Raw genomic sequence first — 16,073 nt, forward strand, 5'->3', positions numbered from 1 at the left:
TTAATGTATACATTTAAACAAGTTGAAGGGTAAATGTGGACGAAAAAAACTCAGTGTCCAAACGTGTACAAATCGAAAAATATATTACCATTTTAAGTCATTATCCCTTAATTTATACTATATGTTATTAACTACTAAAGAAATAAAATAAAAAAACAAGAATTGGTATAATGATGAGTTGGCATATTTGAAAGGTATTTTGCTGATGAAAGATGATTGCTTATGTTGCTTTCAGATTTTCTTTGCAATGGGTTTGAAAGACCAGATGGTCTAAGCTAAGAGTTCATTGTTAATTTTCTTTGTTTTATGTCATTTTCATCTGTCTCGATTTTTATAAAAGTCAATTTATGTTTTTTGTTATATGTTAACTTAAGTTTTCTATTATGTTGTTTATATATGTAGGTAAGTTGAAAGAGAAGTAAAATTGTTTATATTAGTGGACACTTCAAGTCTTCAAAGAGAAATCAAAATTCAGAAGTCAACAGAACCGACAATTCAAAATCATGTGTATTCGTTACATTACTTGCTTTTTTCATTATCATTTTTTTATTTAAGTTATAACTAAGCCTTACATCAAGCAATTGTAACTTTTAGTGTCCTTTACTATTTCGTACATTAATTTTAGCTATTTGCCTATAACTTTCTATATTTTTGTTTTTGCTCCGGTCTAAATCAGTTTGGAACGACTCTGTCGACAAAGAAATGTGATAACATGAATTTTTTTGATAAAATTTATTTTTTGCAATGGTAGGTTTTGGTGAGTAATTTTGATTTCATAAATAACTTTTGACGGCTAAATGTGAACTCCAAAATATATAGAGTTCAAACTTCCAAGTCTAAGTTGGATTTTTTGGTCGATGATAAATTAATAAATAATAAAACTTGTCTAGGATCTGTTGTTTTTCTTTGGGTAAATTATATTTTTTGCGGTTAGTAGATTTTCATATATTGGTTCGGATATTTTGGGCCTTTTATTATTTTATGTACGTCTCTATCTACACAAGACCATAAGAAAATGGGTGAGGGTGGGGACGATAGTTTGAAGGGAGGGGTTGTATGGGGCCCTCATAATATATCAATGGTAACAAAAAGTTATAAATATACGAACAGATAATGAAAAAAAATCATGTAAGGACCCAAACCAGAATAAATTGCATAAGACAAACACGCGCAGCTTTTGCAGTTTACTCTAATAATAATTAATTAATTATCAAATGGTTACCTGAATCCAAGTCAAAGAATATCGCCTAAACCCAGATTTGACTTTAAGATAGAGTTAAATATCATCAGTGAAGAACATGCCTAGCAATTAGCAATCAAAAGCACAAATTAATACCACCAAACCAATAAGAAAACATACATGTAGAGAATAATCCATACCTATAATATGCGTAATAAAACCACTTGATTCTTCCTGTAATGCCACAACCAGTTTGCCAATTTACCTACAAAAGAGCACTTCAAAAAAACCAAATCCTGGAAGAAAAAAAAAACAAAAAAGATGCACTTTTTGTTACATAAAATCAATCTATTTAAAGCTAAAACGTTTAACAGTTGCTAAAATACAACAAAACTCCAACTGATCCCACGAAGAACCAATCGAAAAAGCTCCCTAACTCTCACAATATGAACAATATTTTCAACTGAAAAAGAATATAGGATAGAGTGTGTGTCAACATAATCTCAACAAAACAGGGCCCACAGAAGATGTAAGCATTTCACTAAGTGCCACCTGGACCTCACTAGACCCATGCTCACAACTTATCAGACTGGAAACCAAAGGAAAAAAGAGAGACAAATTCTTCTCAAATGACAAATCTCCCAAACTACAAATACCCTGTAGAGTTGTAACCACAAGAGGCGCGCGTGCAGCCAGTTCTCTCTTTCTCCCGGATCCCAATGGTATAAACCAGTGGGCCCCGGTAGTAGTTGACTCGGTCAAACGTGCTATTTTGATATAGAATTTCAAGACTTCTTGACAGAGGTCAACGAGTTGGGATTCTGCTTTGGATTCGTGGTATAATGGAGGTTGGTCGATTGCAAGGTTTTGAAGAAAAGTGAGGGAGGTTTGGTAGGATTCGATTTCGAGGCGTAGTAAAGGTGGGTCCTGCATTTGTGTGATTGAGCCAAGGTCTTGTAGTTTGGAACGTAATGTGGTGTTGGTGTTGATGTTGTGGGCATGATTTGCTACTTTGTGTACTGCTTCAAAGAGTAGTAACGTGTTGTTTGTTGAGAGTTGTGGTCTGTACATGTTGTAGATCTCTATTATTGCCTGCCAAATTTACGGTATTTTTGAAATATATTAGATTTATTTGTAGATTAATGCGGGAATCGAAAAGGGAATGGAATGGTGCATTACAACGGAATATTTTATTTTAATTCCATTCCATCATACCAAACAAACTATATCCAATTAGATGTACCCACCTGGATCAATAAAAGCTGAACCGCAGCCCGACACTTAGCATCAGAAACAGCATTATGCAAACGCTCCCTCCTCAAATTCTCCAAATCTTCATCCCGCATACTAGACTCACCAAAACCCCCATCATTTCTCCTTTCAGAAACATCTTTATTACTCCCATTCAACCCATTTCCATTCAAAAGAAACAAGAAATCCGGAAGTGTCACATTAGCCGCCTCCTTCAAAGCCAACACCACTTGAACCCACTTATCCTCAGAAAACAAATCCCCGGAATTACTCATCAACCGAACAAACGCCGCGATTCCGATTCCAGCGAGGCTTTGGTGAGGGCGTTTGATGAAACTTACCAACAATGATAAAACCTTGTTTAGAAGTGGATTCACAGTGTTGTAGAAATTGACGAAAAGGTCCACGACTAATTGGAGGGCAAGTGTGCATGTTTCATATAGCCATGAGTCTTGATCAAGGTCACCTGGGTAGCCATCAATTCCTTGTTGTGAAGGGGTCTCATTGGAAGAAGGATCGATTGCATGGCGAACGTAATCAAAGATTGGAAAGAGGACAGAATCAAATACTCTTTCCCATAATGGGAGAGAGAAGTGATGCCCGTGGTTTCGGAGTGTATCAAAGAGTGCTTCAAGGGCGCTTTTTCTGATCTCGGGTCTTGGGTCGAAGCTCAGTTCTGATAAACCTGAGGAAATAGAAGACAAGATTTAGGTTTGTTTAGAAGAATAAGCATTAATATATGTTCACATAAAAATAGTAAATTTTTTTCCTTACCTGATAACAAAGGAAACCAGAAATACAGATGGTTTTTCTTATCTGCCAAATCTCCATTATCAGATCTCCTGTTTTTTCTTTGTGGAGAATATAGAGATGTCTTTTCAGAAACTTCTTTCTCCTTATTCTTCTTCAAGGAGGATCCAATATCTCCTTTAGCCAATTTTGAAGCACACAATCGCAAGAAACCAATAGCATTAAGACTGATATCTTTGTCAAATCTGCTAGTGGTGAATGCAATAAGACAGTTTACACAATCTGTAAAAGTAGTGGTTTCTGTCTCAGTGATATACGGGAAATAATCTCTCACTATCTTCTCAATCATTTCAAACGCCAAGTGTACAATATTCTTTTGGTCATCATAAGCTGCTGTTGTAAACACCTGACAAAATTTAACAAAGAATATGATTCAGAAAAAGTTTTTGATATGAGAGGGTATTTTGGTAAATATAGTATGATACCATGGCATTACCATGAACATGCTTTTCCATCCTGACTTGACATTACTGACACGAGACTGAATCATTTGAGAGACACATCTGATGATCAATTCTCTAATTTCAACAGCACCACTTTTGCGCATGACAATCACAAAAGGCTTCATGAACTCATTCTGAAAATTATAATTAGCCAACTCTTCTCTTTCCAGAAACTTCATTGCCAGCTGGCGTAATGAATCCATTGCAAATATTGCAATCGATAGGTTTTCAGAGCAACCGATTGTCACAAAAAAATCAGAAAGTACATTCCAGATGCTTGTCCAGATAAGCCTGATGCGATCCATGTTATAGTGACTGCACAAAGAAAAAAAGAAAACCAGGTGGGGTCCTATCAATTTCAATTTTTATATCATTTTTATCTTTTTATAATATGATTTAAATTAAGCTTAAATAACTAAACAGTACATATAATTTTCTTATTATAGAAAAGAAAATTAAAATATATGAATTTTAACTTATCTAAATGTTGGTAAATAAATGCTTTTATAACTATCAAATCAGGTAAGTGAATGAGAGAAAAGAGTCAGAAGATCCATACGCGACTTCAACAATTTTAGTGAGGCCAAAAACTCGTGGATCAGATGCTGAACGTAATTCATCCATGGAGACTTTGCAAAGTGCCTTGACAAAGTCAACTATCCCCTGGCTGTTTAGTTTTTGACTCCTTATAAATATATGATTCATTTCACCAACTTGTTCCAACATTTGTAACTTAGAGACCAAATTAATACCACTATCGTATGAGCCTCTTCTTGTTGCTGTAGACGTTTGTTGTATCCTCCCAGCTCCTCTTTTCTTAAGAACAGGAAGGATATTCGTTTTTGGTTGTTTTAATTTTTCAGATTCATTTTTTTGATTATTATAAGCAAAAAACGTGGAGTCTGGTGGGGCCCCATGTCCCAAAAGATGCAGATGTTCAAACCGAGAAACACATGTCAGGATCTGCTCCCAGGCATCCTGTAGATGATTCCCATCTTCATCCGCTATTGTAACTATTGCCTGTGAAATAATAAAGTGTTTATAAATTACTAATGAATAATAATGCTTTTTAAATGTTTATAAAATACAAACCTTGATGGCTTCTATGTTCTTTTGTTTTATATCGGCTGGTGAATGAAGGGAAGTGAATTTCGCGAGTGAGGTCAAGAAAGCATCGCGATGAGTTTTCATGGACATTGCTGACGTGGCGTGGATGGCATAACGAAAGCCTTCTAGGCATTGATTTATTACTACTTCATCGTCACTTTGGTCAAGGGGAACACTAAAGGCAGCTAACATAGGAGCCCAACATACTTCTATCATGAATGTAACTATAAATACGTCTGTTGCAGCATAATAAACTGACCTACAAACATCAACGCATGTAAAAAACAAAAAAGAAGTTAAGAGTAAGTTACCGAAATCACCCCTGTGTTTTCTGAATTTTACCGTACTTAGTCCAAAACTGAAACATTTTTCATGTCTGTTGATTAGTTCAAGGTTTCATATCGATTTTGGTCCTTATTTCAAGGTTTAAGGGATCAAAAAATAGGTTTAGGTAAATTACAAAAATGGTCCCTGTGCTTTTTGATTTTTACTATGTTGTGACCAAAACTAAAAGACCTTTTTCACTTTTGGTCATTATGTTAAGGTTTTCATATTGATTTTGGTCCTTATTTCAAAGTTTTATATCGATTTTGGTCCTTATTTTAAGATTTTAGGGGACAACACAAAGAGGCTAAAGTTAATTACAAAAATAGTCCCTGTGCTTTCTGAGTCCAAAAATTGAAACTTTCTTTTATCACTTTTGGTCCTTATTTCAAGGTTTCATATTGATCTAGTTCTAATTTCAAGGTTTGAGGGACCAAAATTGATATGAAACCTAGAAGAACTAAGGACCAAAACTGAAAAAGGTTTTGATTTTGACTAAGATGATGGAAATCAGAAAGCACAGGGACCATTTTTGTAATTTACTCAAGAAGTTACAGTGATGAATATTGAGAGGAAAATAAGCAACTCAAATAGACAATTCATCTTACTCTGATTTGCTTGCTTTTTCTTTAAACTGTTCTTGCATGTGTCGCATAAGATCCTCATTCGTTTGATTTTCTTCAACATTTTTACGCACCACAATATTCAATATACCATCTAAACCCAAAACCCCATTCGAGTTTACAGACTGCCCCTGTTGAAGGGCAAAATCGTCTTCTTTCATCTTAATTTCATCTTTTGCTATACGCTCAAACAATGCTCTTAAGTACTCCTCAGGTAAGTCCTTTCCATTATTTATTCGACGGTTATTTCTTATAAAATCATCAGCTGACATCTGCAGACATAAAACTTTTAGGCCGAGGAAACATATTCGCTAGAGTAAATTACAAATATGGCCCCTGTACTCTTTGATTTTTACCGTATTTGGTCCAAAACAGAAACATCTTTCAGTCATGGTCCTCAAACCTTGAAATAAGGACCAAAACTGAAAAGGGTTTCGATTTTGGACTAAACATGGTAAAAATCAGAAATCAAAGGGACCATATTTTGTAATTTACTCTATTTGGTAGTAGTAAAACTTTTTGATGATACCTTATTCTTGACTATGTCATTATGAGCATCAGTATTAAGCATTATAACAGAATAAGCAAGGGCATAAGCTGTGTCAGCACTACTGAAGGCTTTTGGATTGCATTTGCAGTAATGTTCAGCAAACTTTTCCATAATCCGATCAATCTTTTGTGCCTCACCAGGCAATCTAAAGCCATGTAAAAAGACTCTAATAGCCTCATCAAACTCCATACCATGAAAGTCAAATGAATCAACATATGCATGCATTACTTTCAGTGGTAGATTTTCTCTTTCCCCAAGATAATCACCGATCAAACTCTTGTTTAGACCAGATGCATTTTTTAAGAACTCTGCTATTTCTTCAGGTGAATCCCCCACCTTGTTTACATTGATCAAGAACTCAATCCCCTTTTTGGGGTTCTGGTTAAAAAGAGATATACCTTCCTGCCATTTATCATCCATTAGATCCCTAAAATAACATTAACTCAGGTTGATTGGCTTATTGAGGTAAAGGGTTGTTTCTTTTTGACTTAATCTGGACAGAATGATTTAACATCTTCATTTTAAGTTTTTAACACAGGTAGAAACATAATAAATTGAACCTTATGTATGACACTATGAAACAGCTAAGGTCTCTTGATTAAAATATTTACCTGAATTTCAAGTTTGTAAGCCCGACGTTGCTCAATTGTTGAAGCATCTGAAACTTCACTAGAAGTTTCAGAATGAGAATCTGATATGTCAACAGATTCTTTCTCATTTGAAATCCCATTTTCAATTGGAGGATTTAGAATTTCAGAAGTGTTTTCAACCAACTCAATGCGCAATTGTTTGTTCATCCAGTTGCCCATTGATTTCAAAACAGCTACTAAACATTTCATGGCTTCCAGTTTCATGGCAGCATCCTGAGGTGGTAAAAGTGTAGTTGCAACTCCAGGTGGAACGCCTTGGGCAGTCTTAAGCAGCCCATTGACCATTCTGTGAAAAGATTAACCATTGTTAACTTAACAGTATAGTTTTCAAGGTGGTTGATATAAACATTGAAGTGTTGATAATATTGGATACCTTTCAAAAATGTTGGATGAATTGACATCACAATCATAGTTGACGAATATATCTACCAAGATTTGTGAATCAACAACACATAGTCTTTCAAGAAATCGGAGTACTATCACCTTCTGTTGAAAATTAGGTTGAGCAACGTTTTCTAGAACTCTGAGAACAATCATGGGAAAGAACACTCCAATCTCTGCCTTTAATCCAGCTCTAAATCTTGATAACAAGCTAATGAAAATTGAGCAAGAGAGCTGAAATACAATTACAAGGGTTGATGCACTGTTCTTCAATAAAGACAGGCATAAGTACTGCTTAATGGCACCTAAAAATCTGCTCCACAATAGAAGGGAAAAAAGAAGATTAGCATGAATGTAAAACATCATCGGTCAAAATGAAAGGCAAACTATCAAGAAACTACAGCATATGATATGTTTTAGAATTCATTAGTTCTTTTTATGTGGTTATTTGGCCTCAACATGAAAAGGTTGGTGTCAATGCAACGAGTATAGGCTAACAAACCCTAAATTCCTAAAAGAGCACACCTAGGCTCAAAATTCAACATAAAAAGAGAAGGCCAAAAGGGAGCTAACAAGGCATAATCTTGTTGAAACATCATCCTAATTATCAACATCGAAGAGGAAAACAGAGCATAAGTGCTTACCTCTCGCTAGTTCTAAAGACATCTCCAGCATTCTCCAACAAAATCTTCAGCAACTCCAAAGCGACAATCTTTCCTCGCATCAACTGTGGATCTGCCAACGCATCTTTTGGAGGAGTCTTCATTGATAGCTTACAAAGAGCTCGAAACACCAAAAATGCATCCCTTCTAAGCTTATTCCCAATCTGAACATCTACATCATCATCCCTGTCACCCTCCCCATCTGCCAATTCCCGATTTCGCCCTTCCAATGCTGTCTTATACATGCTAATCTCCCAATATTTGGCATCCAACATATCCTTATCTGTAGAATCTAACAAATCAGCAGGATTTGTGGACTCTACAGTTGAAGTCTTTGTCTCAAACGCTCCATCATGCACCCCACCACCAGCATTTGAAACTACTGGAGTCCCTGGATTCAAAACCCCATCCATTCCTTGAATAACCTTACTAATAAACCCTTGAACAAATACTGTCATTGTTCCATCACCATCTCCCCCCTTCTCCATAGGCTGCATCAGTTCTGCCACTACTATTGGCTGCACTGGTACAGATGCTGAATCAGCTTCCATCCTCCTAAACACAATCACAAGCATTTGCACCAATGATGCCTTTGCCGTTGTCTGATTAACCACAGACTTACTCCCTAAGTAAATATCATAGCTAGTTCTTACAATCTGCAATAAACTATCACCATGAATCCTCAAAGATACAGACGTCACTGCCGATAAAATTGTCTTCAACACCAGCAACTCCACTCCATCTTCTCCAAACTCATGACATTTGCAAACTGATTCGATCAATTTTGCTAACAACTTTGCATCGGGTCCACCAGTAGGGTCCGCTTCTCCGCGTAAATATCCATGGGCGATCAACTTCTGTATACAATCTAGCGCTGGCTCAGCAATCTTGACATTGCCGGAAGAGCAAGCATTGATGATAGGGCTTAAGATGAGTATTGATTCGACTAGGGTTAGTTCGTTGGTGCCCGAATCATGTAGGACCCCGGGAACTGACGATTGTGATGACCGGTCAACATCAGATTGGTTGTCTTCGGATGTATGGGAAAGACGATGGGCTTTCTCGGCGGAAGTGATGTGTTCGAGTGCTGATTTGGATTCATTAGCGAGTTTTGAGTGTTTGCGCCAAGAGCTGTTCTTGATGATTTTATCTAGGGCCGGGACTAGGATGCTGTTGATGAGGCGGGATTCGGCTTCCGCAAAAGCCATCCCCCAGATTTATCCGGTTAGATCTACACGGGGATGTTGTGAATTATGGTGGTTCAATTGAACTGAAGTGTTGATGGTTGGGCGGTGGATCCGCCAGAATGATGGTGGTTAGCGGCAATACGCTCGCCGGAGTACACAGTGAAACTGGTCTCTGAGATCGGGTTTGGATCGTCGAGTTATGTTTTGATCATTCGTTACAAAGTCTAAAATATGTTTAAACGATAAATTTTCCAAATATTATTTTGGATCAAAAAGCTTAATAACTAACTTCTTTATGACGTTAACTTATATAGAATAATTTATAGAGATTGTTCTCGAGGTTTGATGAAATTGGCATTTTGATCCCAATATTCCAAGTTTGAAAAATTAAGCATCAACAATTCTTGGAAGGCCGGACAAAAATATACGACGGTGAACCAACAAACATGTTACCAACCGAATTAATAAAATCGGTATATACTATATAGTTAAAGTATTTACAAATATATGATTTTTTTTAAATATAACAATAACGTTGTTGTTAAATTTGATATAATAATTTGTAAATACTAAATTGATATAATATATTGATTATTTTGAATTATATGATAATAATCATATAACTTCATGATCTCAATCGTTTGAATGATTTCTACCCCGCGAGTTACAGATGAATAAAATTAAATATAATATATGATTTGATGTTATTTATAGTTGTTTTTATTGTTAATTAATTTTTTAAAATTTATTTGCTTAATATTTTAATTTCTATCATTATAATTATTTAAAACATCAAACATTGTTTTTTTTTTTATTATTTTAAAGCTAACAATATAATCATTTATATATAGTTGTTTTTAACTATTGTTATTATAAGTTATTTTAAGCTCCTTATTTGGAAACTTTTAACGATTATAAAAATATATTTAAGAAATATTTTAGTTAAATTGAAATTACAATTTAGTTTTTGCTTTTATCACTACAATTTATCACTTTTAACTATTTACAAAATATTCTTTAGTTTTTTTTAAATGGAACTAAAATGTATATTTGAGTTGACATTATAATGCGCAGAAACACCTATATAGTTGAAGTCTTTACAAATATATATTTTTAAAATATAACACTAACATTGTTGTTAAATTTGATATAATAATTCGTATATTAATTTGATATAATATATTGATTATTTTGAATTATATGATAATATATAAATCTATTATAACGTTATAATCTCAATTGTTTGAATGACTTCTACTCGCGAGTTACACATCAATAAAATTAAATATTATATATGGTTTAATATTATTTATAGTTGTTATTTTTAACTAATTTTTTAAAATTTATTTGTTTAATGTTTTAATTTCTACTATTATAATTATTTAAAACATCAAACATTATTTTTTGATTTTAAAGGTAACAATATAATCATTTATATAGAATTATTTTTAACTATTGTTATTATAAGTTATTTTAAGCTACTTATTTGAAAAGTTTTAACGATTATATAAATATATTTAGGAAATATTTTAGCTAAACTAATATTACAATTTAGTTTTTGCATTTATCACTATAATTTATCACTTTTAACTATTTACAAAATATTATTTGGTTTTTTTAGTGGAACTGAACATTATATTTAAGTTGACACTGTAATGTTATATTTAAATTAACAATTTAAGTATTTTGTCCAAACTGTTCAAAAATTGCAGCTTTAAACTGATAATGGTTTACATGCAACAACATTTTAAATCTAATAAATTAAGTATAATATGTTAAAATTCAAAGACATAACTTTATAAATAGAAGTAAAAATATTATTTTAAAATTGAAATTTAGTCTATTTATAATTACACTTTAGGTTTGATATTTATTTAACATTATTAACCAACTTACAATCATTATTAGAAATACACAATTTATCACTTTTAACTATTTATAAAATAATCTTTGGGTTGTTTAAGTTAAATAAAATTTATATTTAAATTGAGCCTATAATGTTATATTTTAATTAATAATTTAAGTATTTTATACAAATTGTTCAAAAATTATACCTTTAAAATGATAATGGTTTACATCCAACAATATATTAAAACTAATAAATTAAGTATAATATGTTAAAAGTTAAAAAACATAATTTTATAAGTAGAATTAAAGATATTATTTTAATATTGAAATTTAGTTTATATATGAATACACTTTAGATTTGATATTTATTTAACCTAATTACCAAATTATAATTATTATTATAAAGAAATTGAAAAATCATGGGAGTTTCAAATGAATGTGGTGAAAGGAAAAAAGAATGGGGGTTTCAAATGCATGAGATTCAAGAAAAAATGTTAGGTTTATAAGTATGTATGATATATATATATATATATATATATATATATATACACCAAATGGCTCATGCTTTTTTATTATTTTATATTGCCAAGTGTCCTCTTTAAACAGGTTGATTTAAATTAATTCTTATATTTAAAACTAATACAGTTAATAAGTTTATTTTATCTTTGGTAAAAAATAAAATAAAATATACTAAAATATGTAATTTATTTTTCTCTACAAAATAATAAGACCAATATTGATATAATTTTTTATATTTTTTTTTAATATAAAATTAGGTTGGAATTGATTGCTAATGGGTGTAAAGGATTGTGTTTGGTTAGATTGTATATGTAGAAGATAGAGAAATTAATTTTTTAATAAATAAATGGGGTTGGTTGGGTTGCTAATGGGGATAGTCTTATATTCAAACTGAAGGGGTGAGTCGGTTAACCATGTCCTAGTCACCAGGTTTTAAGCCCACCTCATCTAAAACTATGCCAACTAAGATTATGTAACGCTCAATTTCCTGGTACGCGTTTAATTTAATTATTTATTTATTTTGAGAGAAGGACTCAACGAGTTGATAGCCCTAACTCGTCGAGTAGAAGGCAGACTATGCGGGGAGTTAAGTTGTCTACTCGGCGAATCAAGTCCCTGACTCGGCGAGTAGCTCAGTCAGGGGGAAACCCTAATTTCAGAGTTTTGCACCCTATTTTAACACCTTAATATTTGTTTGATACGTTATTGATCTGCTAGATCTGCATCCTGGTAGTTAGGATGGTATTATGTTAGTGACCTGGTGTAGGTCGGTATCCTGGTATATAGGACGATGTTATGTTAGTGACCGGTTAGGTCGGTATCCTGGTTATAGGATGGTTGTTATGCTAGTGATCTGTTAGATCAGTATAATTATTTATTATATACATGCAAGCGTATGATATTTATGTGCACATGATTGTTTGATTGGTATGGGCGTTGGGTTGAGGCGGGTCCTGCTTCGTGATGTAGGCCAACATACCCAGGGCGGACCGGATAGACTGCAGGCCCAGGAGGGCACCTAGTCAGGCCGAAGGCCTGGCGAGCGGTCCGGAAAGGCTGAAGGCCCCGAGAGGGTGGTCCAGACGTGTCGAGGCTCGGAGAAGGTCCGGTGCTGGCGGTCCAGTCATACTATAGACTCAGAGAGTGGACCAGGTGGACTGAAGGCCCGATGCGGGTGGACCAGTCACACTGTAGACTCGAGACGCATGGCTATTATGTTGCTTATATGTTTATATGATATGATTATCGGTATGTCGTTGGTATTTTGGGGGTCACTCACTAAGCTTTCGGGCTTACTGTTTCAGTTTAGTGTTTCAGGTTCAGCGGATGACCGCGGGAAGGTGATGGCGTGACCGTACACTTCCTTGATTGATGATTATGATTTCTGGGAACTTTGATGTATAAACTATTTTGAAATCCAATCGTAATAATTGCATGGTTTCAAATGATTTAAAAATATTAAATTTGCTCGAATTTTATGGGTGTTACAAGTTGGTATCAGAGCTTTGGTTTGAGCGAATTAGAGGAACACTCGTGTGAATCCAGTCTCAAATCAAGGAAGGATTTTCAAAATGATTTTTAAATGGTTTTCAAAATAAGTAAAAGAGGATGCGAAGAGTACGATCAGTCAGGGCCAGTAAGTAGACCCCAAAATACCATATGGTTATTTGATATTGTGATACGTTAGAACAACATGCTAGTACTAGGCTAGGAATCTTTAGGAATTACATGATAGAATTGCCTGATTACATGATGCTTGCTAGCTTAAGGTTTCCTTTATATGAGATTGACATCATTACTGTAGTTGGTTAGTGTTTGTATCAGGGTTATACATAATTAAGATCGTATAGCCTGAGAATGTTTGATTTGTCCTTATGTTCTGTTCTTATCTGATTGGAGACTTAGGGTAGGATTGGATATTCGAAAGTCTATAGAGTTCAGCGTTATGTATGACTAGCATAGACTAGTGCTACAGGGATGGTGGAAGTTTCATGGATGGGTGGGTTGTGTGGGACCGGTAGGTCAGTTGTGAGACAGTTAGACTTCCTCTAGGAGTGAGGATTGAGCGCTCGCTATGTTTATGTATATTGTTAGGGTGTTGTGGTGATACTTGAGACAAATATGGGTATGTGTGGAAGGTAGTATGGGCCCATACTACTGAAAGCACAGGAGTCATACGCGTAGCAAGGAAGTCACAACCCCTGAGGTTTAGTTGGAAGTTGGTCCCATGATTATGGTATAGATTATCCGTTACGTTTTGAGACTGGATCCGGATCAGGATCGGGAGCTGACAACCAGGATAGGCCGGTATTGTCAGAGGATGATCATCCGGGAGCAGGTGATCAAGATCGTTCGGGGACAGATTTTGGAGATGATTGGGTCTTTCAAGACCGTCATGATTTAAGTATTTTGTCGAGCGCCATGCAGCCATTGCTAAGACGGCTGCCGCAACAGCTTCAACAGCTGTAAAGACGGCAGGGAGAGGAGCTGGTCGAGATTTCTAGTACCAAGACTTGTTATTGGTACATATTCTGATGAGCAGGGGGATGCAGTTATCTGGGATCAGGAAGATGGTCTGTACTCGTTATATTTCTGCGGGTTGAGCGGGAGAGGATAACACATGAGTTTATAGATTTGAGGCTCGGGGGTTTGCTCGAGGCCGGAATATGAGTCGCGGGGACTCCAGAAAGGAGTGATGATTATGTTCAGTTGGGGTTTTGCAGCTGGAAGTGGAATGGTTAATTGATGGATTGGATTGTCGTTTTGTAGGGCAAGGATTATGCCCTCTCAGTTTTTCGAGCTCGAAGGAGTGAGCAGGCTTGTGACCCCAGGGTCAGGTTGTATTCCAACTCGGGGTCAGCTGGTTGCAGGAATAGGCAACATTACTTCAACGACGGTGAGTGTAGGTAGCTCGATGTAGCATAAGTAATTGTGAGGTCCAGTTTGCCTTGGATCTCTTGTATCAGATAGTAAGGATTGATTATGCGACCTATTGCACTTTTGGGATTGTAGACTAGGTCTTAGGAGTAGTTTGTAGCCCGGTTTAGGGCAGAGGTTGTTTCAGTTACTGCAGTTCAGCTGTGGATGTTTGAGTTGGTAAGTAAGTCAGGGTGCGAACCTTGAAGAGAATGATTTCTAGAGCTCGAGAGCAGGAAGCTTGTTTGGAACACCTTTGAAAAAGGGGTATTATGTGGGAGGTCTACAAATAGGGTCCCACAAAAGGGTTATTTAGCATTGTCAGGATTCAGTGGTTGTAGTAACTATTAGTGATTAACATACTAAAACACTAAGGAAAGTAGCTTGTAGCCGAGGTATTAGTTGGAGCATCTATCTTATGGTCTTCAGGAATTGAGTGTGAGGTCATTCAAGCATTAGTGACTATCGGTTTCACTGGGGTTCAGGAAGTGTTCATCTGGTTCTTAAAAGTGTGTGATCAATTGGGATTGACTAGTAATGAAGCACTAGTGGGAAAGAGTTGGTTGTCATCATATCGATCTTTGGGAAGTGAGAAGGATTGGGAATCCTCCAATTTTCATGTATTATGAAGGCTTAGTCGAATCTAAGTGGGGGAGAGTTACCCCGGGATGTAGAGCGGGAGAGGTTTTGAAACGGGGGTAAGTTTCACAACCCGACAGGGAAAATGGAGACCCTAGTGGCTGCTTTGTTTAAGGGTTTTGTTAGATGCCATGGCTCGGTGGTGCATTCAACATGGGTGTGCAAGTTATTCAGTGTAGGTGGTAGACACGCAGGTCAGAGAACAGACCACGAATTTCCGAGAGGGTGAACGATCGACATGAGGCCTAGGGTTAGGCCAGGGTTAGAGCTTACAAAATGGATTAGGAGTTCGGAACCCCAAGTAGGTGAGAACAGTCTGCATGGGAAGGATCACATGAGAGGTGATACAGGGAGATTTTTAACAGTTTAGAGCGGTCCAGATAGACGGAAGGTCGGTGGGGCGTACCAGTCAGGCCGAAGGTTTGGAGAACGGTCTAGACAGGCTGAAGGCCCAGGGAGGGTGGTCCAGACATGTTGAAGGTTCTGAGAGTGGTCCAGATAGACTGAAGGCCTGGTGAGGCAGTCTAGTTATGCTAAAGACTTTGTATGTGTTTGTAGATCTATGTGCGGGTATTGGGTATGTTGCTATGCTATATCAATCAGTAGGTCTGTCTCCAAGTATTAAACATGTTGCTGGAGTAGGCTGAAGTCTCCTGTGTATTTTGATTTGATCGGAAGTTGTTGTTATAGATCAGATGGAGTATAGAGGATCTTGCTGAGCTCATCAGTTCGAAGAGTCTCTTAGGATTAATCGTTTGGATCGGGTAATACTCCAGTTGGGGACCGGGAGTAGATCTGAATGGGTATTCGCCAACTTTGGGAAGGCTTGGAATTAGAATGTTCCGTCATTCAGGTTTTGGGAACCAGTTTAGATTTTTTCTTAATCGTTTATGGCATTTGGATGGGGTTGAGGCGGTCCTGCTCTATACGGTAGGCCAAGATACCCGTTGCGGGCCGACTGAAAGTCGTAGGCATGAAGGCTC

At 35.9% G+C, this 16,073-nt stretch overlaps 1 protein-coding gene across 1 annotated transcript; it reads right to left on the bottom strand.

Moving 5' to 3' along the window:
• Positions 1-1,507: 1,507 nt before the first annotated feature.
• On the bottom strand, positions 1,508-9,436 carry LOC111878478 (brefeldin A-inhibited guanine nucleotide-exchange protein 2). Its single transcript, XM_023874973.3, has 11 exons — positions 7,964-9,436; positions 7,312-7,632; positions 6,900-7,224; positions 6,268-6,690; positions 5,724-6,010; positions 4,777-5,050; positions 4,244-4,704; positions 3,678-3,999; positions 3,206-3,587; positions 2,428-3,116; positions 1,508-2,272 (listed from the first exon to the last, which is right to left on the bottom strand). Exons 1-11 carry the CDS (start codon positions 9,187-9,189, stop codon positions 1,673-1,675), a joined length of 5,310 nt encoding a protein of 1,769 aa, XP_023730741.1. The 5' UTR covers positions 9,190-9,436; the 3' UTR covers positions 1,508-1,672.
• Between the last annotated feature and the right edge of the window lie 6,637 nt (positions 9,437-16,073).

The sequence above is a fragment of the Lactuca sativa genome, chromosome 4 (genome assembly GCF_002870075.4).
Source record: "Lactuca sativa cultivar Salinas chromosome 4, Lsat_Salinas_v11, whole genome shotgun sequence".
NCBI classification, from domain to species: Eukaryota; Viridiplantae; Streptophyta; class Magnoliopsida; order Asterales; family Asteraceae; genus Lactuca; species Lactuca sativa.